At 46.5% G+C, this 26668-nt stretch overlaps 1 protein-coding gene across 4 annotated transcripts in view; it reads right to left on the bottom strand.

Moving 5' to 3' along the window:
- The window catches only part of WDR75 (WD repeat domain 75), a 1043598-nt gene that overhangs the window by 394705 nt on the left and 622225 nt on the right, over positions 1-26668 (bottom strand). For all 4 annotated transcript variants that reach the window (XM_063934110.1, XM_063934109.1, XM_063934108.1 and 1 more), the window contains one exon: positions 19711-19874. In XM_063934110.1, the coding sequence (XP_063790180.1) occupies positions 19711-19874 (164 nt within the window). The remainder of the gene's footprint in view (positions 1-19710; positions 19875-26668) is intronic.

The following is a 26668-nucleotide window of genomic DNA, read 5'->3' on the forward strand; positions in this document are numbered from 1 at the left end:
TTACTGGGGACACTCTCTTTGGAACAAAGCTGAACAAGATTACAGCCACTATTGCAATTTCCAAAACAGCTTTCCGGCCTTCTGCTGAACCAAAGTCCAAACAACCTTCCTTTCGCTCACAGGGTAAGGCGGAGTGCAGGCCTCCTCCCGTATACAGGGATCCTCATATCCAAACCAGCCAAGCCCAAGGGTCATTCGTCCTGGCATGGTCGCCGTCAAACCCCCAAACAAACCTAAAGTGTGACACTCAAGTTCCCCACCTGGACTCATCCACGGTGGGCAGTCGACTTCTACAATTTGCCAACATCTGGTTAGCCTCCAAGCCGACTCCTAGGTGTCGGGCATATAATCCAGAGGATATGCCCTCTCCCTTCTGGAACGACCACCTCTTTAATTTTTTATTATCAGTTTGCCAGTGGAAGACCGCAATGCCACTGCCATTTCATCTTCCATTAATTCCCTCCTGATGGCAGGGGTCACAACCACCATCCCCTCTCCTCAAAGAGGTATAGTTTTCTATCACAACCTGTTCTTAGTACAAAAATAAGATTTTACTTACCGATAAATCTATTTCTCGGAGTCCGTAGTGGATGCTGGGGTTCCTGAAAGGACCATGGGGGATAGCGGCTCCGCAGGAGACAGGGCACAAAAAGTAAAGCTTTTTCCGATCAGGTGGTGTGCACTGGCTCCTCCCCCCATGACCCTCCTCCAGACTCCAGTTAGGTACTGTGCCCGGACGAGCGTACACAATAAGGGAGGATTTTGAATCCCGGGTAAGACTCATACCAGCCACACCAATCACACCGTACAACTTGTGATCTAAACCCAGTTAACAGTATGATAACAGCGGAGCCTCTGAAAGATGGCTTCCTTCAACAATAACCCGAATTAGTTAACAATAACTATGTACAATTTATGCAGATAATCCGCACTTGGGATGGGCGCCCAGCATCCACTACGGACTCCGAGAAATAGATTTATCGGTAAGTAAAATCTTATTTTCTCTATCGTCCTAGTGGATGCTGGGGTTCCTGAAAGGACCATGGGGATTATACCAAAGCTCCCAAACGGGCGGGAGAGTGCGGATGACTCTGCAGCACCGAATGAGAGAACTCCAGGTCCTCCTTAGCCAGAGTATCAAATTTGTAAAATTTTACAAACGTGTTCTCCCCTGACCACGTAGCTGCTCGGCAAAGTTGTAATGCCGAGACCCCTCGGGCAGCCGCCCAAGATGAGCCCACCTTCCTTGTGGAGTGGGCCTTTACAGATTTAGGCTGTGGCAGGCCTGCCACAGAATGTGCAAGTTGGATTGTGCTACAGATCCAACGAGCAATCGTCTGCTTAGACGCCGGAGCACCCATCTTGTTGGGTGCATACAATATAAACAACGAGTCAGATTTTCTGACTCCAGCTGTCCTTGCAATATATATTTTTAATGCTCTGACAACGTCCAGTAACTTGGAGTCCTCCAAGTCACTTGTAGCCGCAGGCACTACAATAGGCTGGTTCAGATGAAATGCTGACACCACCTTAGGGAGAAAATGCGGACGAGTCCGCAGTTCTGCCCTGTCCGAATGGAAAATCAGATATGGGCTTTTGTAAGATAAAGCTGCCAATTCTGACACTCTCCTGGCAGAAGCCAGGGCTAGAAGCATGGTCACTTTCCATGTGAGATATTTCAAATCCACCTTTTTTAGTGGTTCAAACCAATGAGATTTTAGGAAATCCAAAACCACATTGAGATCCCACGGTGCCACTGGAGGCACCACAGGAGGCTGTATATGCAGCACTCCCTTAACAAAGGTCTGGACTTCAGGGACTGAAGCCAATTCTTTTTGAAAGAAAATCGACAGGGCCGAAATTTGAACCTTAATAGATCCCAATTTGAGACCCATTGACAATCCTGATTGCAGGAAATGTAGGAATCGACCCAGTTGAAATTCCTCCGTCGGAGCACTCCGATCTTCGCACCACGCAACATATTTTCGCCAAATTCGGTGATAATGTTGCACGGTTACTTCCTTCCTTGCTTTAATCAAAGTAGGAATGACTTCTTCCGGCATGCCTTTTTCCTTTAGGATCCGGCGTTCAACCGCCATGCCGTCAAACGCAGCCGCGGTAAGTCTTGAAACAGACAGGGACCCTGCTGAAGCAAGTCCCTCCTTAGAGGTAGAGGCCACGGATCTTCCGTGATCATCTCTTGAAGTTCCGGGTACCAAGTCCTTCTTGGCCAATCCGGAACCACTAGTATCGTTCTTACGCCTCTTTGCCGTATAATTCTCAATACTTTTGGTATGAGAGGCAGAGGAGGAAACACATACACCGACTGGTACACCCAAGGCGTTACCAGCGCGTCCACAGCTATTGCCTGCGGATCTCTTGACCTGGCGCAATACCTGTCCAGTTTTTTGTTGAGGCGAGACGCCATCATGTCCACCATTGGTCTTTCCCAACGGGTTACCAGCATGTGGAAGACTTCTGGATGAAGTCCCCACTCTCCCGGGTGAAGATCGTGTCTGCTGAGGAAGTCTGCTTCCCAGTTGTCCACTCCCGGGATGAACACTGCTGACAGTGCTATCACATGATTCTCTGCCCAGCGAAGAATCCTTGCAGCTTCTGCCATTGCACTCCTGCTTCTTGTGCCGCCCTGTCTGTTCACATGGGCGACTGCCGTGATGTTGTCCGACTGGATCAACACCGGTTTTCCCTGAAGCAGAGGTTCTGCCTGGCTTAGAGCATTGTATATTGCTCTTAGTTCCAGAATGTTTATGTGAAGAGACGTTTCCAGGCTCGTCCATACTCCCTGGAAGTTTCTTCCTTGTGTGACTGCTCCCCAGCCTCTCAGGCTGGCGTCCGTGGTCACCAGGATCCAATCCTGTATGCCGAATCTGCGGCCCTCCAATAGATGAGCACTCTGCAACCACCACAGAAGAGACACCCTTGTCCTTGGAGACAGGGTTATCCGCAGGTGCATCTGAAGATGCGACCCTGACCATTTGTTCAACAGATCCCTTTGGAAAATTCTTGCGTGGAATCTGCCGAATGGAATTGCTTCGTAAGAAGCCACCATTTTTCCCAGGACTCTTGTGCATTGATGTACAGACACCTTTCCTGGTTTTAGGAGGTTCCTGACAAGCTCGGATAACTCCTTGGCTTTTTCCTCCGGGAGAAAAACCTTTTTCTGAACCGTGTCCAGAATCATCCCTAGGAACAGCAGACGAGTTGTCGGCATTAACTGGGATTTTGGAATATTCAGAATCCACCCGTGCTGTTTTAGCACTTCCTGAGACAGTGCTAATCCCATCTCTAGCTGTTCTCTGGACCTCGCCCTTATTAGGAGATCGTCCAAGTATGGGATAATTAATACGCCTTTTCTTCGAAGAAGAATCATCATCTCGGCCATTACCTTTGTAAAGATCCGAGGTGCCGTGGACAATCCGAACGGCAGCGTCTGAAACTGATAGTGACAGTTTTGTACAACGAACCTGAGGTACCCCTGGTGTGAGGGGTAAATTGGAACGTGGAGATACGCATCCTTGATGTCCAAGGATACCATAAAGTCCCCCTCTTCCAGGTTCGCTATCACTGCTCTGAGTGACTCCATTTTGAACTTGAACTTCTTTATGTACAGGTTCAAGGACTTCAGATTTAGAATAGGCCTTACCGAGCCATCCGGCTTCGGTACCACAAAAAGAGTGGAATAATACCCCTTCCCTTGTTGCAGAAGAGGTACCTTGACTATCACCTGCTGAGAGTACAGCTTGTGAATGGCTTCCAACACCGTCTCCCTTTCGGAGGGGGACGTTGGTAAAGCAGACTTCAGGAAACGGCGAGGTGGATCTGTCTCTAATTCCAACCTGTATCCCTGAGATATTATCTGCAGGATCCAGGGATCTACTTGCGAGTGAGCCCACTGCGCGCTGTAATTTTTGAGACGACCCCCCACGGTCCCCGAGTCCGCTTGAGAAGCCCCAGCGTCATGCTGAGGCTTTTGTAGAAGCCGGGGAGGGCTTCTGATCCTGGGAAGGAGCTGCGTGTTGCTGTCTCTTCCCTCGACCTTTTCCTCGTGGCAGATATGAATAGCCCTTTGCTCTCTTATTTTTAAAGGAACGAAAGGGCTGCGGTTGAAAAGTCGGTGCCTTTTTCTGTTGGGGAGTGACTTGAGGTAGAAAGGTGGATTTCCCGGCTGTAGCCGTGGCCACCAAATCTGATAGACCGACTCCAAATAACTCCTCCCCTTTATACGGCAAAACTTCCATATGCCGTTTTGAATCCGCATCGCCTGTCCACTGTCGCGTCCATAAAGCTCTTCTGGCCGAAATGGACATAGCACTTACCCGTGATGCCAGTGTGCATATATCCCTCTGTGCATCACGCATATAAAGAAATGCATCCTTTATTTGTTCTAACGACAGTAAAATATTGTCCCTGTCCAGGGTATCAATATTTTCAATCAGGGATTCTGACCAAACTACCCCCGCACTGCCCATCCAGGCAGTCGCTACAGCTGGTCGTAGTATAACACCTGCATGTGTGTATATACTTTTTTGGATATTTTCCATCCTCCTATCTGATGGATCTTTAAGTGCGGCCGTCTCAGGAGAGGGTAACGCCACTTGTTTAGATAAGCGTGTTAGCGCCTTGTCCACCCTAGGAGGTGTTTCCCAGCGCTCCCTAACCTCTGGCGGGAAAGGGTATAATGCCAATAATTTCTTTGAAATTATCAGCTTTTTATCAGGGGCAACCCACGCTTCATTACACACGTCATTTAGTTCTTCTGATTCAGGAAAAACTATAGGTAGTTTTTTCATACCCCACATAATACCCTGTTTAGTGGTACCTGTAGTATCAGCTAAATGTAACGCCTCCTTCATTGCCAAAATCATATAACGTGTGGCCCTACTGGAAAATACGGTTGATTCGTCACCGTCACCACTGGAGTCATCGCCTGTGTCTGGGTCTGTGTCGACCGACTGAGGCAAAGGGCGTTTCACAGCCCCTGACGGTGTTTGAGTCGCCTGGACAGGCACTAATTGATTGTCCGGCCGTCTCATGTCGTCAAACGACTGCTTTAGCGTGTTGACACTATCCCGTAGTTCCATAAATAAAGGCATCCATTCTGGTGTCGACTCCCTAGGGGGTGACATCCTCATATTTGGCAATTGCTCCGCCTCCACACCAATATCGTCCTCATACATGTCGACACACACGTACCGACACACAGCAGACACACAGGGAATGCTCCTAACGAAGACAGGACCCACTAGCCCTTTGGGGAGACAGAGGGAGAGTTTGCCAGCACACACCAAAAGCGCTATATATATATCAGGGATAGCCTTATAATAAGTGCTCCCTTATAGCTGCTTTGTTATATCAAAATATCGCCATAAATGTGCCCCCCCCTCTCTGTTTTACCCTGTTTCTGTAGTGCAGTGCAGGGGAGAGACTTGGGAGCCGTCCTGACCAGCGGAGCTGTGAGAGGAAATGGCGCCGTGTGCTGAGGAGATAGGCCCCGCCCCTTTTCCGGCGGGCTCGTCTCCCGCTATTTAGAAAAATTAGGCAGGGGTTAAATATCTCCATATAGCCTCTAGGGCTATATGTGAGGTATTTTTAGCCTTTATAGGTACTCATTTGCCTCCCAGGGCGCCCCCCTCCCAGCGCCCTGCACCCTCAGTGACTGCCGTGTGAAGTGTGCTGAGAGGAAAATGGCGCACAGCTGCAGTGCTGTGCGCTACCTTTAGAAGACTGCAGGAGTCTTCAGCCGCCGATTCTGGACCTCTTCTGATTTCAGCATCTGCAAGGGGGCCGGCGGCGTGGCTCCGGTGACCATCCAGGCTGTACCTGTGATCGTCCCTCTGGAGCTTGATGTCCAGTAGCCAAGAAACCAATCCATCCTGCACGCAGGTGAGTTGACTCCTTCTCCCCTCAGTCCCTCGCTGCAGTGATCCTGTTGCCAGCAGGAATCACTGTAAAATAAAAAACCTAGCTAAACTTTCTCTAAGCAGCTCTTTAGGAGAGCCACCTAGATTGCACCCTTCTCGGCCGGGCACAAAAATCTAACTGGAGTCTGGAGGAGGGTCATGGGGGGAGGAGCCAGTGCACACCACCTGATCGGAAAAAGCTTTACTTTTTGTGCCCTGTCTCCTGCGGAGCCGCTATCCCCCATGGTCCTTTCAGGAACCCCAGCATCCACTAGGACGATAGAGAAAATCAGATAGATTTTTCCAACCCATCCTCAACCTGGAACAGTTTAACCTTTATATACTAATTCCCAGGTTCAGGGTGGAGTCTCTCTGGTCTATCAGTCCATGCTTCATCTAGGAACATTCCTCGACACCAGAGTACAGCAAGTGTTTCTCCACAGGAACAAGATGGAGGACATACAGATTTTAAATCAGGGTTTTCCTCAAGCACCGCAGTCACCGTGCATTTTTACATGCAAGTCCTAGGCAAGATGGTCTCCTGCTTCGATATGGTGGAGTATGATCAGTTCCACTTCAATCCACTGCAGGTCGAATTGTTTTGCTGGTGAAACGATCACATCTCCATCTCAAATCCAGCCTGATTTCCCTTTCCAGGGAAACACGTCTCTCCTATGGTGGCTCCAGTAATCCAATATGACCATGGGCTGCCAATTCCTGATCCAGGAGTGGGTCAATCTTATCAAGGACGCCAGCCTCCGCAGATGGAGAGGCGGTCATTAGAAGCAACTCTTTCCAGGGACGCTGCTCAGCACAGGAGATACAATTCTTGATCACTGTCCTGGAGCTCTGACTCTACAGAACCCTCTGCCAAGAGTGAATGCTCCTTCATGAAAGCTCTAAAATATACAAATTGACAACGTGATGGCCGTCACATACATCAATCACCAGGGTGGCACGGCCATGAATGAAGTTGGTCACTTTCTCAAATGATCGGAACATTCCCTGACAGCTGTTGGCAAAACTACATTCCCAAAGCCCAAAATTGAGAAGCAGACTTACTCAGCCGACAAGACATCCATACCAGAGAATGGTCTCTCTACCCGGTAGTGTTCCACCTTTTTGTGGCTCACTGGGGTCTGCCACACACAGATCTGATGGCCTCTCATCAAAATCATAAGTTTCAGAGATCCCAACGCATTTCTGTTGGACGCTCTGGTAGCTCCCTGGCCCTTTCCAACGATCACTATTACTAAGACTTCTGAGACACCTGAAAGCAGGAACCAGTCACAGACATCATGGTCGCCCCAGATTAGCCAAAATGGGCCTGGTACACGAGCCTCCGGAGCCTACTGATAAAAAACCTCCATACCATCTGCCTCTTGCTGTACCAAGAACCAAGCCTTCACCTGACATTCCCAAACTAGATATGATGGTTTGGCTGTTAAGAGGAAAGTCTAAAAAGCTCGTTGTTTCTCGGACTCAGACATTAGCACAATTGTCTCAACCAGGAAGCCTTCTTCAGCTCGCATAAAGTGTGGCACGGAAGAACTTTTAGTGGTGTGACGGTCACCATTTTAATTCATTGATATATTGGGTATCCAGAGTTTTGCATTTCCTTCATATTTGGATCTGGGTCTTCAGTTAGCTTCCTTAAAAGTGCAGGTGTCTGACATTTCAGTACATTTTCGAAAGATAGCAAATTCTTCAGCAATTCTAACCTTTCTGCAGGGGTTGGGTCACTTGCAGCTTAATTTTGTTCCAGTTCATTGGTGTGACTTATCCTTGGTCCTCAGTATGCTTCATTGTGCTCCAATTGAGCCCCTTGGCTCACTTGGAAGACTGTCTTATTGTTGGCCATTGTCTCAGCATACACTGAGGCAACGTGTCTGCTACACTCAAAAAGTCTAAATGCTTGGTGCTCGCAGTGCTCCAAACGCCATACCGCATGGTCCAAGTGTCCACCATGACTTCAGAAAAAAAGGATTTTACAGGTGAGACAAAAATCCTTTTTTTACATTCCCACCAATGTTACCAGCTGCACATATAGTGGCTCATTCTGAGATGGCAGCAAAACAAAAAAATAAGATTTTACTTACCGGTATATCTATTTCTCGTAGTCCGTAGTGGATGCTGGGGACTCCGTAAGGACCATGGGGAATAGACGGTCTCCGCAGGAGACAGGGCACTTTAAAAATAATTTGGATACTGGTGTGCTCTGGCTCCTCCCTCTATGTCCCTCCTCCAGACCTCAGTTAGAGAAACTGTGCCCGGAAGAGCTGACAGTACAAGGAAAGGATTTTGGAATCCATGGCAAGACTCATACCAGTCACACCGTATAACTTGTGATAAACTTACCCAGTTAACAGTATGAACAACAACGGAGCATCAGATCAACCCTAATGCAACCATAACATAACCCTTATTTAAGCAATAACTATATACAAGTATTGCAGAAGAAGTCCGCACTTGGGACGGGCGCCCAGCATCCACTACGGACTACGAGAAATAGATTTACCGGTAAGTAAAATCTTATTTTCTCTAACGTCCTAGTGGATGCTGGGGACTCCGTAAGGACCATGGGGATTTTACCGAAGCTCCCAAATGGGCGGGAGAGTGCGGATGACTCTGTAGCACTGAATGAGCAAACACAAGGTCCTCCTCAGACAGGGTATCAAACTTGTAAAACTTTGCAAAAGTGTTCGAACCTGACCAAGTAGCTGCTCGGCAAAGCTGTAATGCCGAGACCCCTCGGGCAGCCGCCCAAGAAGAGCCCACCTTCCTTGTGGAGTGGGCTTTTACTGATTTTGGTAGCGGCAATCCAGCCGCAGAATGAGCCTGCTGAATCATGTTACAGATCCAGCGAGCAATAGTTTGCTTTGAAGCAGGAGCACCCAGCTTGTTGGATGCATACAGGATAAACAGCGACTCCGTTTTCCTGACTCTAGCCGTTCTGGCTACATAAACATTCAAAGCCCTGACCACATCTAGTAACTCGGAATCCTCCAAGTCACGAGTAGCCACAGGCACCACAATAGGTTGGTTCATATGAAAAGATGACACCACTTTTGGCAGAAATTGTGGACGTGTCCGCAATTCTGCCCTGTCCATATGGAAAACCAGATAGGGGCTTTTATGTGACAAAGCTGCTAATTGTGACACACGCCTAGCTGAAGCCAAGGCTAATAGCATGACCACCTTCCACGTGAGAAATTTTAACTCCACGGTTTTAAGTGGCTCAAACCAGTGTGACTTCAGGAAACTCAACACCACGTTAAGATCCCAAGGTGCCACTGGAGTCACAAAAGGGGGCTGAATATGCAGCACTCCCTTTAGAAACGTCTGAACTTCAGGTAGAGAAGCCAGTTCTTTTTGAAAGAAAATGGATAGGGCCGAAATCTGGACCTTAATGGAACCCAATTTTAGGCCCAAAGTCACTCCCGACTGTAGGAAGTGAAGGAAACGGCCCAGCTGAAAGTCCTCCGTAGGGGCATTCCTGGCCTCACACCAAGCAACATATTTTCGCCATATACAGTGATAATGTTTAGCAGTCACGTCCTTCCTAGCCTTTATCAGCGTAGGAATAACCTCATCCGGAATGCCCTTTTCTGCTAGGATCCAGCGTGCAACCGCCATGCCGTCAAACGCAGCCGCGGTAAGTCTTGGAACAGACAGGGCCCCTGTTGCAACAAGTCCTGTCTTAGAGGCAGAGGCCATGGGTCCTCTGTGAGCATTTCTTGCAGATCTGGATACCAAGTCCTTCTTGGCCAATCCGGAACAATGGCCCTCATTCCGAGTTGTTCGCTCGTTCTTTTTCATCGCATCGCAGTGAAAATCCGCTTAGTACGCATGCGCAAAGTTCGCACTGCGACTGCGCCAAGTAACTTTACTATGAAGAAAGTATTTTTACTCACGGCTTTTTCTTCGCTCCGGCGATCGTAATGTGATTGACAGGAAATGGGTGTTACTGGGCGGAAACACGGCGTTTCAGGGGCGTGTGGCTGAAAACGCTACCGTTTCCGGAAAAAACGCAGGAGTGGCCGGAGAAACGGTGGGAGTGCCTGGGCGAACGCTGGGTGTGTTTGTGACGTCAACCAGGAACGACAAGCACTGAACTGATCGCACAGGCAGAGTAAGTCTGGAGCTACTCTGAAACTGCTAAGTAGTTAGTAATCGCAATATTGCGAATACATCGGTCGCAATTTTAAGAAGCTAAGATTCACTCCCAGTAGGCGGCGGCTTAGCGTGTGTAACTCTGCTAAATTCGCCTTGCGACCGATCAACTCGGAATGAGGGCCAATGAGTATTGTTCTCACTCCTCTTTTTCTTATGATTCTCAGCACCTTGGGTATGAGAGGAAGAGGAGAAAATACATAAACCGACTGGAACACCCACGGTGTCACTAGTGTGTATACAGCTTTCGCCTGAGGATCTCTTGACCTGGCACAATACCTCTGTAGCTTTTTGTTGAGGCGGGATGCCATCATGTCCACCTGTGGCAGTCCCCACCGACTTGCAATCTGCGTGAATACTTCTTGATGAAGTCCCCACTCTCCTGGGTGGAGGTCGTGCCTGCTGAGGAAGTCTGCTTCCCAGTTGTCCACTCCCGGAATGAACACTGCTGACAGTGCTCTTACGTGATTCTCCGCCCAGCGAAGAATTCTGGTGGCTTCCGCCATCGCCACCATGCTCCTTGTGCCGCCTTGGCGGTTTACATGAGCCACTGCGGTGATGTTGTCTGACTGAATCAGCACCGATTGGTCGCGAAGCAGGGTCTCCGCTTAACGTAGGGCGTTGTATATGGCCCTTAGTTCCAGGATATTGATGTGAAGGCAAGTCTCCTGACTTGACAACAGACCTTGGAAATTTCTTCCCTGTGTGACTGCCCCCCCACCCTCGGAGGCTTGCATCCTTGGTCACCAGGACCCAGTCCTGAATGCCGAATCTGCGGCCCTCGAGAAGGTGAGCACTCTGCAGCCACCACAGGAGAGACACCCTGGCCCTGGGGGATAGGGTGATCAGCCGATGCATCTGTAGATGTGATCCGGACCACTTGTCCAACAGATCCCATTGAAAGGTCCTAGCATGGAACCTGCCGAAGGGAATGGCCACGTATGATGCCATAATCTTTCCCAGGACTCGCGTGCAGTGATGCACCGACATCTATTTTGGTTTTAATAGGTCTCTGACCAGTGTCATGAGCTCCTGAGCCTTCTCCATCGGGAGATAAACCCTCTTCTGGTCTGTGTCCAGAATCATGCCCAGGAAGGGCAGACGAGTCGTAGGTATCAACTGCGACTTAGGAATATTTAGAATCCAGCCGTGCTGTTGTAACACTTCCCGAGAGCGTGCTACGCTGATCAGCAACTGCTCTCTGGACCTCGCCTTTATGAGGAGATCGCCCAAGTATGGGATAGTTGTGACCCCTTGCTTTCGCAGGAGCACCATCATTTCCGCCATTACCTTGGTAAATATTCTCGGTGCCGTGGAGAGACCAAACGGCAACGTCTGGAATTGGTAATGACAATCATGTACCACAAATCTGAGGTACTCCTGATGAGGTGGATAAATGGGGACATGAAGGTATGCATCCTTTATGTCCAGAGACACCATAAAATCCCCCCTTTCCAGGCTTGCGATGACCGCTCTGAGCGATTGCATCTTGAACTTGAACCTGAACCTTTTCAGGTATATGTTCAGGGATTTTAAATTCAATAATGGGTCTGACCGAACCGTCCAGTTTCGGTACCACAAACATAGTCGAATAATAACCCTTTCCTTGTTGAAGGAGGGGAACCTTGACCACCACCTGCTGAAGATACAATTTGTGAATTGCAGCTAACACTATTTCCCTCTCTAAGGGGGAAGCTTGCAGTGCCGATTTGAGGTATCGGTGAGGGGGCATCTCTTCGAATTCCAGCTTGTATCCCTGAGACACAATCTCTATTGCCCAGGGATCCACCTGGGAGTGAACCCACTTGTGGCTGAAATTTAGGAGACGTGCCCCCACCGGGCCTAGCTCCGCCTGTGGAGCCCCAGCGTCATGCGGTGGATATAGTGGAAGCCGGGGAGGACTTCTGTTCCTGGGAACTAGCTGTGCAGCTTCTTTCCTCTGCCCCTGACTCTGGCAAGAAAGGACGCACGTCGGACTTTCTTGCCTTTTGTGATCGAAAGGACTGCATTTGGTAATACGGTGCTTTCTTAGGTTGTGAGGGAACATATGGCAAAAAATTTGACTTTCCAGCAGTAGCTGTGGAGACCAGGTCCGAGAGACCCTCCCCAAACTCCTCCTCACCCTTGTAAGGTAAAACCTCCATGTGCCTTTTTGAGTCGGCATCGCCTGTCTATTGCCGAGTCCACAGGACCCTTCCGGCAGAAATCGACATTGCATTTATTCTAGAGCCCAGAAGGCTAATGTCTCTTTGAGCATCTCTCATATATAGGACAGCGTCTTTTATATGCCCCAGGCTCATTAATATAGTATCCTTGTCCAAGGTATCAAGTTCCTCAGATAAGGTATCCGTCCATGCTGCTTACAGCACTACACACCCAGGCCGACAAAATTGCCGGCCTTAGTAAGGTACCTGAATGTGTATAAATGGACTTCAGAGTTCCCTCTTGCTTTCTATCCGCAGCATCTTTTAGGGTGGCCGTATCCTGTGACGGCAGGGCGACCCTCTTGGATAAGCTTGTTAGAGCTTTGTACACCTCTGCAATAACCCACTGACATCTCCATGCTATATTTTCAAATGTATGTCGATTTCTGCTTGCTGATAAGTACACCTCTGCAATAACCCACAGACATCTCCATGCTATATTTTCAAATGTATGTCGATTTCTGCTTGCTGATAAGTACACCTCTGCAATAACCCACAGACATCTCCATGCTATATTTTCAAATGTATGTCGATTTCTGCTTGCTGATAAGTACACCTCTGCAATAACCCACAGACATCTCCATGCTATATTTTCAAATGTATGTCGATTTCTGCTTGCTGATCCCTGCAAACTATAACTTTGATCTCTATTCAAACCAATGTATATTTTAGCAGTGTATGTAATTGTATTTGTAGAATATTAGTACTTGCTTATAGCTGATATTATCTCTTGTATAGATGTGGGTCAGTGGAGTGGAGTTTATTAGCATACATGGCCTGGTGTTTACTTAACACAGGGTAATATAATTCCTTTGATTAGATGTCCAATTAGCTTCAGCTGAAGCCTTTGTAAATTAGAACTAGTATATGTTAGCATTCAGTTATGGGGCAGTTGTCTGAGTTTAGAAATATACGAAGTTTGGAAATTACAAAGTTAGGAAATTTTAAAAAGAACAGTTAAACCAACAGTTGAACAAACATTGAAAAACATTGGAAAGCAGGTAAACCTACCATTTAATTAACAATTTCCATAAGCATTTTCCTATCTATACTTTACTCTTTATAAACACCATGCTCCACAAACTGTTTTTCTTCATAGCACTTCATGGTATCCTCTATAAAATGACATCGTCCTTCACTATTCCTGTTATTTATCGCTCTGTACACATTGCAGCCTCATTAATCCACTCCCCTCTTATTAACACTCATGAGCTTTTAACCTATCTATGTACACTAACTGTCACATCCTCTACCTGTCACCATAAGAAACTATCACACACCTCCCCTAACTATACCTATCTCTCTCTTCTTCTGCTTCTACTAGCTGGTGACATATCCCCAAATCCAGGTCCCATCCACATACCACGCTCACATTCAGCTGATTCACAACAGAATATAAAATCAACAAACCTTATCAACATCACTTGTCTCCCATCTACCACCAAGTCACTAAAATGTGCTTTATGGAATGCACGCTCTGTTTGCAACAAATTAACAGCTATTCATGACCTTTTCATAGCAAAAAAATTCAATATGCTGGCTATAACAGAAACCTGGCTCACACAATCAGACACTGCCTCCCCTGCAGCACTGTCACATGGTGGCCTCCACTTCACACACACCCCCAGGCCTGGTAACATCAAAGGAGGGGGTGTTGGAATATTACTATCCAAATGTTACACGCACATTGTTTTACCACCTGTTCCCTCACTCACATTTACATCCTTTGAAGTACACTCTGGCCCTCATTCCGAGTTGATCGGTCGCAAGGCGAATTTAGCAGAGTTACACACGCTAAGCCGCCGCCTACTGGGAGTGAATCTTAGCTTATCAAAATTGCGACCGATGTATTCGCAATATTGCGATTACTAACTACTTAGCAGTTTCAGAGTAGCTCCAGACTTACTCTGCCTGTGCGATCAGTTCAGTGCTTGTCGTTCCTGGTTGACGTCACAAACACACCCAGCGTTCGCCCAGGCACTCCCACCGTTTCTCCGGCCACTCCTGCGTTTTTTCCGGAAACGGTAGCGTTTTCAGCCACACGCCCCTGAAACGCCGTGTTTCCGCCCAGTAACACCCATTTCCTGTCAATCACATTACGATCGCCGGAGCGAAGAAAAAGCCGTGAGTAAAAATACTATCTTCATAGTAAAGTTACTTGGCGCAGTCGCAGTGCGAACATTGCGCATGCGTACTAAGCGGATTTTCACTGCGATGCGATGAAAAATACAGAGCGAACAACTCGGAATGAGGGCCTCTATTAGGATTTTCACCCCTTTCTCTCTGCGTGTTGCAGCTATCTATCGCCCACCTGGGCAACCCAAGAAGTTTCTGGAAGATTTTTCTGCATGGCTCCCTCACTTTCTATCCTCTGACATCTCCACCATCATTATGGGTGATTTCAATCTCTCTATTGACAGTCCACAATCTCCCCATGCCTCTAAACTACTTTCTCTAACCTCCTCTCTTGGCCTCTCCCAATGGACTGACTCCCCGACTCATCAGGAGGGCCACTGCCTTGATCTTGTATTCACCAGACTATGCTCTGTCTCTGAACTCACTAACACTCCTTTCCCTCTCTCAGATCACAACCTTATCACATGCATGCTCTCCTCCATTACTTCAAACTCCATGTCCCTAAAGTCTACAAGGACACCTCTTACCCGCAGAAATATTAACGCTATTAATTTTCAACAACTATCTACCTCTCTGCAACCACTGCTTTCACCAATTTCTACATTCACCTCTCCAGAGACTGCTGTGTCACACCTTAACCAAACTCTAGTAACAGCACTTGATGAAGTGGCTCCAGCTACCCATCACACTCCACGTAGACTTAGATGTCAACCGTGGCACTCTAAATACACTAGACACTTACAAAAACTCTCAAGAAAAGTTGAACGCCAGTGGCGTAAATCTCGTAGTTCAAGTGACTTTCTCACATATAAGACCACCTACCACTCTTATCGTACTGCTCTGGACACTGCCAAACAAACATATTTTCAATCTCTCATCTCTGCTCAAGCCTCTAACCCCAAGCGACTTTTTAATACATTTAAATCACTTCTTGTCCCTCCCTCACCTAACCCACCAGCCACTGTCAGTGCGCAAGATCTTGCTTCCTATTTCAAGGACAAGATTGACAAGATCCGAAATGAAATGGTATGCTCTTCCACAGCAAGTGACCTGCTCAATTCCCTGCCTGAACCCTCTAACACCTTCTCTTCCTTTGATCCTACAAATGAAGATGAAGTATCTGCACTCTTCATCTGCCTACTCTAATACCTCTCCCCTTGACTCTATACCCTCACAAATTAGTAAAGCTCTGTCTACTGTGCTCATCCCAACCTTAACGAAAATCTGTAATCTCTCCCTGTCTACTGGTATCTTTCCTTCCCTATACAAGCATGCAGTGATTACTCCCATTCTGAATAAACAAAACTCTGACCCAAACTCTCTCTCTAACTACCGTCCCATCTCTCAGCTCCCATGCCCCTCCAAGCTACTGGAGAGACTTGCCTACACTCGCCTCACACACTTTCTTAACTCACACAGCCTACTGGACCCACTTCAGTCAGGATTTCGTGCCCAACACTCCACAGAGACAGCACTGACTAAGGTAGTGAATGATTTGGTCACTGCTAAATCTAAAGGACATTTCTCTCTCCTTATTCTCCTTGATCTCTCTGCTGCTTTTGACACTGTTGACCACTCTCTTCTCATACAAACACTACAATCCCTAGGTATTCAGGACACAGCCCTTTCTTGGTTCTCATCCTACCTATCTAATCGCTCCTTCAGTGTTCGTTTCTCTGATTCCACCTCTACTTCGCTACCTCTCTCAGTTGGAGTACTGCAAGGCTCAGTCCTAGGTCCTCTGCTTTTCTCTATCTATACCACATCTCTTGGCAAACTAATCAACTCTTTCGGATTTCAGTACCATCTGTATGCGGATGATACTCAAATCTAACTATCCTCCCCTGATTTGTCACCATCTGTATTAGGCCGTGTCACTGAATGCCTTTCTGCCATTTCATCTTGGATGACATCTCGCCACCTCAAACTTAATATTTCCAAAACAGAATTAATTATATTTCCACCGGCCAATAGTAATTTCCAACCTGATATCTCTATCACTGTTGAGAACTCTGCAATCACCCCTACCCCACAAGCTCGCTGCCTAGGTGTCATTCTTGACTCTGAACTGTCCTTTGTTACCCACATTCAATCTGTCTCAAGATCATGTTACATACATCTAAGAAACATATCCAAAATACGCCCTTATCTTACACAAGACACAGCAAAAACTCTAATCCATGCTCTCATTATCTCCCGCATTGATTATTGTAATAGTCTCCTGACCGGTCTTCCCAAACATAGGCTCTCACCACTACAATCCATTTTGAATGCAGCTGCGAGGCTAATCTTCCTTGCCAGACATTCATCGTCTGCAGATCCGCTCTGTCAGTCCCTCCATTGGTTACCGGTATTCTACCGTATTAAATATAAAATACTTTTACTCACATACAAGGCTATTAACCAAACTGCACCAACATACATCTCTTCACTCATCTCAAAATATCTCCCTACCCGACCTCTCCGCTCTGCACAAGATCTACGTCTCTCATCCACACGCATTACTTGTTCACACTCAAAATTACAGGACTTTATCCGGGCTTCACCCACTCTGTGGAATGCCCTCCCACGCACAGTAAGACTCGCCTCTAGTCTCCAAACCTTTAAATGTTCCCTGAAAACTCACCTCTTCAGAGAAGCCTATCAAATTCCAGACCCACCCACATAACCTTCAGTGCTTCCCTATCTAATTACATCCTCTGTAGAGTATTCATAACATCACATATCTTGTCTTTCTTTAGTCTCACACCCTCCTGACACTTGGATAACTTTGTGGGGTATCATCATACAACCCATTAAGAACCTAGCAATCTGGTGCACCATTATGCAATAGGTAGCATCTATCCTTGTGTATCTATGCCTATCTCCCTATAGATTGTAAGCTTGCGAGCAGGGCCTTCCTACCTCTATGTCTGTCTGTTTTTACCCAGTTTTGTTCTATTACTGTTGTTCTAATTGTAAAGCGCAACGGAATATGCTGCGCTATATAAGAAACTGTTAATAAATAAATAAATAAATAAATAGGGGACGATTCCCAGCGTAACCTGTCCGTTGGCGTGAAAGGATACGCCATAAGCATCCGTTTGGAAATCTGCAGTTTTTTTTATATGGAGATTCCCAAGCCTTTTCACATAACTCATTTAGCTCATGTGCAGGGGGAAAGGTCACCACCTGCCTTTTTCCCCCATACATATGAACCCTCTTGTCAGGGATTGGGGTTTCCTTTGTGATGTGCAACACATCCTTCATTGCTATAATCATATAACGGATGGCTTTAGCCAATTTAGGCTGTAACTTTGCATCATCGCAATCGACACTGGAGTCAGAATCCGTGTCGATATCTGTGTCAACAATTTGGGATAGTGGGCGCTTCTGAGACCCTGACGGCCTCTGCGACATAGGATCAGGCATGGGCTGAGACCCCGACTGTCCTAAGGTTTCAGCTTTTGTCCAACCTTTTATGCAAGGAATTAACATCATTTAAAACCTTCCACATATCCATCCAATCAGGTGTCGGCGCCGCCACCACATTCATTTGCTCCCGCTCTGCTTCCACATAGCCTTCCTCGTCAAACATGTCGACACAAGCGTACCGACACACAGGGGATGCTCTTTTTTGAAGACAGTTCCCCCTTTTGGAGAGACAGAGAGAGAGTATGCCAGCACACACCCCAGCACTATATGTCCCAGGAATCACACAGTAACTTAGTGTTAACCCAGTAGCTGCTGTATATAATGTTTTTGCGCCTAATTTTTGTGCCCCCCCTCTCTTTTTACCCTCTTCTACCGTGAATCTGCAGGGGAGAGCCTGGGGAGCTTCCTCTCAGCGGAGCTGTGGAGAGAAAAAAGGCGCTGGTGAGTGCTGAGGAAGAAGCCCCACGTCCTCAGCGGCGGGCTTCTGTGTAAAATTTTGGGGGGGCTCATGCATATATACAGTGCCCAACTGTATATATGCCCAACTTTTGCCAAGAGGTCCTAATCGCTGACCAGGGCGCCCCCTGCACCCTACAGTGACCGGAGTATGCGGGTTTAGTGTGGGAGCAATGGCGCACAGCTGCAGTGCTGTGTGCTACCTCAGTTTGAAGACTGGAGTCTTCTGCTGCCGATTTTGAAGTCTTCTTGCTTCTTTCACCCAGCTTCTGTCTTCCGGATTTGCGAGGGGGACGCGGCTCCGGGATCGGACGACAAGGGGTGAGATCCTGTGTACGATCCCTCTGGAGCTAATGGTGTCCAGTGTTCAGGTCTCCCTGAAAATAAAAAACCTAACAAAAGTCTTTACAGAGAAACTCTGTAGAGCTCCCCTAGTGTGTGTCCAGTCACTCCTGGGCACAAAGTCTAACTGAGGTCTGGAGGAGGGGCATAGAGGGAGGAGCCAGTTCACACCCAGTCAGTCTTTTTTTTTTATAAACGTTTTATTTAAGATTTCAAATAATAACATTGCCAGAAAGCCAAATATAGGGTAAACATGGCGATTAAGCATTGGCAATAATCAAACAAACAGGTAATAATTCAGTCTCACTGATGGAGGAGGAGCAGCTCAGGGCAAGAAGAACACAGCAGAATGGTGCCCTGGGGCTGGGACAGCTGGGGAAGCGCTGACATCCCCTTACTGACATAAACCACCAGTTCGCTGCCCATGTTAAAATGTTCCCAGCGCCAGTAAATTATGACCTGGTGGTCTATGGCCTACTGCAGTCCATAGCCGTGGCCTGGGAGCACCTCCGGTCCAGAGACCAGAGGTATGGACTGCCAAGATTGTGGTTTTCCGCGAGCGGGAGCCTCTTATCTGTCCCCCATACTCTGGCTGCAGTTTAGAGACTCTCTCTAAGCCCCTGCTAGTGAAGGATGCACAGTGCCCCTGCCAAACGTTCCACGTTGTGGTTGGAGTTGCGGCGCCGGCAGGGGTGGTGGATCAGCAGTGCTGGTGTACAGAGGACAGCTCAGAGCTGCCCGGTCAATGTTGAAATACATAAAAAATCCTAAAAGAAAAACTTGACCTGCATAAAGTAGCCTCACTGTTAAAACAGTGACCAGCTCCTGCTGGCACCAAACTAAAACTGAAGATCCTGAGCTGTGGGCAGGGTATTAGGGAGAAGGACCAGTGCATCTTGGGAGCTTAAAAGCTAAACTGTTTGGTGACTGATCCTGGTCTCTACCATAATCCCCCAAAGTCATCCCTTTAGATACCTATGGACCCTGAAGAAGAAACACAGATTTAAGCAAATTCAGGCATAAAAAAAACCATATCAGATAAATAAGTCTACATGTAAACTTACTATAAATGTCAGAGATGTCTCTTACAACCCAGACTTTAAAGAGGCCATCATTTCCTGTAGACACCAAAGTTAGAACATCTTTCTCAGGGTCACAACTATTCTGGAAGTTTATAGATGTGATTTGGTCTTCATGTGGACTGTTGACTGTGGTGTTTAGTACAAAGCTGAAACAAGGGGAAAAAGTATTAAGGAGAAAAAATTACTTTTTGTCTCTCAATGCCAACGGAACAAAAAGTAGCTGCAAAATCAGTACCATACAGATCAAACCAATAAATATTTAAAACCAGCATATTGCCAATAAAATCTGTGTCAAAGTCTAATGCATGTAAAATGATTTAGAAAATTTCGAACCACTTGTTGCAGAGACTGAATTTCTCCAAATTTAGCTAATGTCTTTTTTTTTTGGCTACGTATATAAACATAGAATTTGACTGCAGATAAGAACCACTTTGCCCATCTAGTATGCCCATTTATTATTATGTTTTAACCTCAAACCTTATTTGATCCTTATTTCTTTGTAAGGATATATTATGTCTATCCCATGCATGTTTAAATTGCTCTACTGTCTTAAGGGTATATTCAATTGCGAAATTGTCAAAAAACGGGTAATTTTCGACACAAAAAACCTGTCAAATTTGATTAGACAATTCAATACAGTACTTTTCGACAAAAAACCTGCCGTTTCATTTTCGACTTTTTTCAATTCAGCATTTTTTCAATTCGACATGTCTGCAATGTTAAAATGCGGCTTTTCGACAAAAGTATATTCAATTGAAGAATGTCGATTCGACAACAGTGCTTTTCGACATAATTTCGTCAATTTCATTCCGCCTCATTTTTCTGTATAATAATTTTTTTAAAACATGTATTTTTTGGTGCTTTTTTGATTGCTAATAGCATATCTATTTATATTTGAAGGGATTATCTACTTGGTTTGTCTATTTATGAGCCACAAGTATTATTTAATAGATTTTTTAAAAGAATATTTTATTTTTTTACTGACTACAATAATATGGAGAGATCAGTACCTTTTTCAGTGGGAAGGGGTGTGAAATGGTTAAAAATCCTGAAAAAAATTGTGTGAAGTCCCCCCTCCTAAGCATAACCAGCCTTGGGCTCTTTGAGCCGGTCCTGGTTGTAAAAATACGGGGAAAAAATTGACAGCGCTTCCCCCATATTTTAACAACCAGCACCAGGTTCTGTGCCTGGTCCTGGTGCAAAAAATACGGGGGACAAAAGGCGTAGGGGTTCCCCATATTTTTCCACCAGCACCGGGATCCACTAGTCAGAGAGATAATGCCACAGCCGGGGGATACTTTTATATAGGTCCCTGCGGCCGTGGCATTAAATCCCCAACTAGTCACCCCTGGCCGCCCTTGGATGGAAGGGACAGCCTCGGGCTTCACCTCCTGGCCCTTGGGTGGCTGGAGGGGGGGGTGGGGGGGTGGGGGGGGACACCCCTTGATTTTATGGGTCCCCACTCCTCCAGGGTACCCCAGCCAGGGGTGACTAGTTAGTGATTTAATGCCAGGGCCGCAGGGACCTATATAAAAGTGTCCCCCGGCTGTGGCATTATCTCTCTGACTAGTGGATCCCGGTGCTGGTGGAAAAATATTTCCAGTGCTGTTGATGCCCTGGGTGTTTTTCTTCTAGATGGAGATGTATACATGACTTTTCCACACTAGTAATTGTGCAAGAAAGGGAAATTGGGAGCAAGATTTTCGCACAGGATAAAAATTGTCTTAATAGTTTACAACTTAAGTAAAAGCAACAAATATAAAAAAAAAAACAGTGAGGGGCACCCAGAGACATACAAATTAAAATATAAAATAGGGATGGGGCGTAGGTGGAAACCACCCATTACTCACCCCTGTCAGTGGTACCATCTCTGCTATAAATACTTTTGAAAATTGGATTTTAATAACCTACAGGTAAAATCCTTTTCTCCGGCAGGGTCCATAGGTTATCCACAGGATTACAATGGGATATGATGGAGCGACAGCAGATTGGCACCAAACAATCACAAGCTTTCAGTCCTACCAGAATGCAACGGGCTCGTCCATATAACCCCGCCCACTGGATCAGGCAAATCAGTTTTTTGTTTGGTGCGGCAGGAGCCGGACCATGGTCACAGGGCTGCTGTTCTTTGGCAGCCCTAAGCTTTATTAATTTATTTTTATAGTCTTACTATGTTTTCTGAGTGATCTTTCCTAACAGCGTCTTACACGCATATTGGAAAGAGTCGCTCTAACAACTCTCCGCCGGGTCGCAACAACGCTTACCCACGGTACAAGTGCTGTCTCAACGGGCGTCTGTGTCGGATATAATGGCAGGTCCAGCAGGCGTTACCAGGCTGTGGCCGGAGAGAAGATAAGGCATCGGTTCCACTTAGAAGGGGAATACGGACACAGCCGCACTGTATTGTGAGGAGACTACCAAACAGTAGCTGGCACGCCGCCACCACGGGTGCTCCAGCGCTAGGCCTCAAGGAGCACCAGGATTAGTATGAGGCTGCGATCCCTAGGGTAGATGTCAGCAGTGGGTAGTCAGATGCTCTCCTGGTCGCCTCTCCCCGGAGTTCATGATCAGTTTCCGCAGAGTCTCCCGCCATGAACTGATTGCTTCACTTCCATCTCAGACGCTACCACGAGGGGTCTCGGTTGCAGCATAGGCCACTGCATCTGTGTACACTAAGCGTTACAGCGAGGAGACCGGGTCGCACACTGGTGCATCTGCATGCACAGTATGGTCACTGAGCTTCTGTGTTCACTAAAAATTCCCGGACCGGCAGTGTACACTGGTAGCGTCTAGATCCACTCAGCGTTCGCTAACGTACTGATCGATCCTGGAAGTGGGGTAAGTCTCCCTGTATCCCACTCTACTGAGTACGGATTATACAGCACTAAATTTCTATCTACTTTTGTTAGTATGAATAGTTAACTTTAGTGCCTATTGCATATGAGTCTGTGTACATTACTGTGATTTTCTTCGCAATGCATCTGAATACGTTAAAGATCTGTATAGAACAGAATTCAGTAACATGTACTCTTACATACTTTGAGATGTGTTTGTAGTTGATATGTTCCTATGACTAATATATAACGAGATTGACTGCTAGTGTGATTGCTGACTTAATATAAATGATTGTCGTGGATCGCATGGGTAGGGTCACATATGATATCACTTTAGGAAAAAGTGGTTACAGTCACAAATTGTGTAGTACACTGCAAAAGTGCTGATTATTTATCATGTCTAAGAGCGGCAAACGTGACGAGGGTACACTTAACAAAACACTCATATACTGTTGTTTTGCAAAAACTGTATTATCCTCTATGATCTGGTACTGGATGGTTTATGTGTAAAATGATTTGCTGTTTAGCATAATACATTCCTGATCTACATCAGGTATAGATAGACCCATTGGGGCGATGTTTGCACAGACCTTGTCCAGTTTAGCTGAAATGTTAGTTCTTACATTATTAACCCATGTAGCTCACTACTTGTGGTATATCCCCAACAGCTTCTCCAATAAGACAAGCTGATGAACCGACTGTAAATAAATCGACTTCACAGGCTACACATGATAATCATCAGACGATGAAAGCTCTATATACTCTACTTCAGCATACGAAGAACAGGTAAAAGTTATCAGCTAAATGAATAAGCTGAATAAATGAGAGCAGAAAAGGCTAGTCTGTCAATAAAGGCAGCAGAGCCTGGGTGAAAACATCCTGTGTTTAAAAGTCCCAAAAGGGCCTCTTAACGAGGGCTGAATTCAGGAAAAAGGTTTGGGTTAAACCCAATAAAATAGAATGCACGGTAAGTGGGATTCCAATATCTTTTTCCAGCTGGGGACTGTTTAAAATAGGGAAGTGCCTCCCAAAATAGATATGCAAAGCATTGATAGTGCAAAAATCTATGTGGCCTCTGCCGTCAAAAGACGAATGGTTTTCAAAAACACCATATTCTATTTGTCTGGGGCAGTGATCAGGCCGACCATATTCTATTTGTCTGGGGCAGTGATCAGGCCAGCCATGACTTCACTTTGCAATCTACACCACACTGAATAGGCCCAATCTCACTGGATCTTGGGAGCTAAGCAGTGTTGGGCCTGGTTAGTTCTTGGAGGGGAGACCACCTTGAAATACCAGGTGCTGTAGGTACATTGGGCTGAGGTACTGAGACACAGATTTTAAGCGCCTGCAAGGGTGCAAGAATCCCATATAGCTCATATGGACACTAATGTTCTAGGGCATGGGCAATAACAATAGCTGTTCGCAGAGCAGTTTGGCTCACATACATGGAAAGCGGATTCAGAATCTAAGAAAGTTCTGGAAACTTTGCCTTGGCTGGAAGTTTCTGTTTGGGAAGGAGTTAACAGTTATTCTGGAGTAAGAAACAGATTCCAAGAAGGTCAAATTTCCTTCCACTAATAACCTCAAACCAAGGGGTCCGGTTTCTGCATTGTCGGTCATAATAACAGCCTCAATACAATAAGTTTGATAAGGCAAAGAAGCAAAGGCAAACAGAGGGCCAGCTTCAAAACCAGAGGATAGGCCATCAGCATGATGGTGCGGGCCTCCTTCTGGGGGACTCCAGAAGGATAAGGACAGACTTCTTTAGTTGCACAGATTTGGTAGCAGTCTACAAACAGATGCCTGGGTAAAATAAGCGGTATCTCTAAGGTTATACTTAACTTTTAGAACCATTCTCCTCAAAGGTTCTTCTGTTTCAGCCCGTCACGGGTAGAGGCGTAGGCGAGGGATTTGCATGAAGCAATTCAGAAAATGTTTTGTCAGGAATAGTCATTCCAGTAACCCATGCATAATGGGGGGGTTTATTCCCACCTGGGTCAAAAACAATTCCTTATCCAATTCTCAATTTCAAAAACAGATAAATTTGGGTAACACGGTACACATGGAGACATGGCACTCCATAGTTTAGTGGGGAGCCAGTAGAATAAATAGTATTCCTTGATAAGTCAGGAATCTTACCTTCAGGCTCCTATAATATGCTATCTCAAGGTTTACCATCCTTCAGCAACATTTCAGTTTTAGGCCTTACCCTTTGTGTTAGCCACAGCCCCAGAGTATTTACCAAACTGATTATGGCAATGTATCTCCGCTAGCAGGGGATAAGAAAATTGCAATACCTTGACCACCTTCTTATCCTAGCACAAATACAGGAAAGGATTCGGTGTCATTTAAAACATACAAATAACTTGTCTGCAGAGGCACGGGTGGTTCGTAAATTGACAAAAATCATCTCTGGTTCCATAACATGACTCACGGTGGGGCTGTACTGAATTCAAGTCTGCAGAAAGTGGTTACCTCGGAACAAGGTATCTAAGTTAAAGCTAGGGGAGTTGTTACATAGTCAAACAATATCAATTCACGCAGCAATGCGAATAATGGGTTTGATGGTGTTAACAATACACATGGTGGAGTGGGCACAATTCCACTCAAGACCTCTCCAGCATCTGTTTACATCTACACCCACATCACACTGGATATGCCCAATCTCATTTGATGTTGGAAGTTAAGCAGTGTTGTGCCTGGTTAAATTCTCTGAGAGCAAGACCACCTGTGAATATTAGGTGGTGTAGGTGGGCCAGATGGACTGTACACAAACAAGTATGTGGTCCTGGCAAAAAAAAAAAAAAAGGTAAGAAAGTCAGTAGCCTGGGGGCTACATACATTCCATCTAGATCAGAGGAAACCTTTTTTGGATATCAGGTTGGGAGATCCTGACAACAAATGCCAGTCTTCAGGGCCATAGAATCCTTTAAAACATGAGTTTCAGTCTCAGTATGAGCTACCCTAGTAGATATCTGCGAGATCATTCCCTTAATAGAAGTTAGCCATTCAGGCTTAGTAATGGGAATCTTAGACAATATATTACATTCCTGGGTACATGGAATGGATTCCTCTGGAGAAGAAATGTAATCTGCAGCATAAGACACCAAATCCCTTGACATGGTTATGTGAGAAAACATACACCCACACACACAGGAAAATGTCAGACAGTTTCCCCTCAAGTATGCCATAGAGAAACACAGAGCTTGGAGTTAGCACAACACACAGTGCTTCCCTAGGTAGATATAATACAACTACCTGGCGCTGACTGTGTACGTTAATAGACTACACATTAATTATACAGCCTCCCCCCACCCTTCTACAACCCCCTGGTACCGCACGAGATAGCTGGAGTTGCGTGGAGGGAAAGCACTCCCCGTCAGCGTCTCTGTAGATGGATCTGCAGGCAGGCAAATGGGGCTGAACGCTGCTGGGTCCGCTCTGAGAAGCTCCGCTCCCTGAACATGGCACTGCTTCCCGCACTTCACATATTTATACTGGCCTGAGGAATGGTGCTGGCAGCGTTACCGAGGTCCCCAACAGCCTTGATGACCAGTGTAGGGTATAGGCGCTGGCTCAGGGCGCCCCTCATAGTGCTGCACTGTGTACTGCAGAGCCTCCGTAGCGCAGTCAGTACTGCGCTCCCACCCTGTTGCCGCCATCTTCACACCAGCTCCCCACTTGCTGGGGCGCCGGTGACTCACTCACCACCGGAATCTCCTGGCTCTGTTAGGGGGTGGCGGCATGCTGCGATCGCCTGTGGTGGCTAACGATCATCACAGTCAGGAGCTCAGTGTCCTGTCAGCGGAGATAGTGGCCATTAACCTCTCAAGATTGTACACTACTCCCCCCCTAAGTGCTACGAAGTAGGGAGGATGTTGCCAGAATCCACCCTGTGCCTAACTCTAATAAAAACAACAAAACTAGTATGGAGATCCCCTAGCTGTGACCGGCTCCTCCGGGCAAATTTTCTAAACAGAGTCTGGTAGGAGGGGCATAGAGGGAGGAGCCAGCCCACACTGTTAAACTCTTAAAGTGCCAATGGCTCCTAGTGGACCAGTATATACCCCATGGTACCAATGTGGACCCCAGCATCTTATAGG

Source organism: Pseudophryne corroboree, chromosome 7 (genome assembly GCF_028390025.1).
Source record: "Pseudophryne corroboree isolate aPseCor3 chromosome 7, aPseCor3.hap2, whole genome shotgun sequence".
NCBI classification, from domain to species: Eukaryota; Metazoa; Chordata; class Amphibia; order Anura; family Myobatrachidae; genus Pseudophryne; species Pseudophryne corroboree.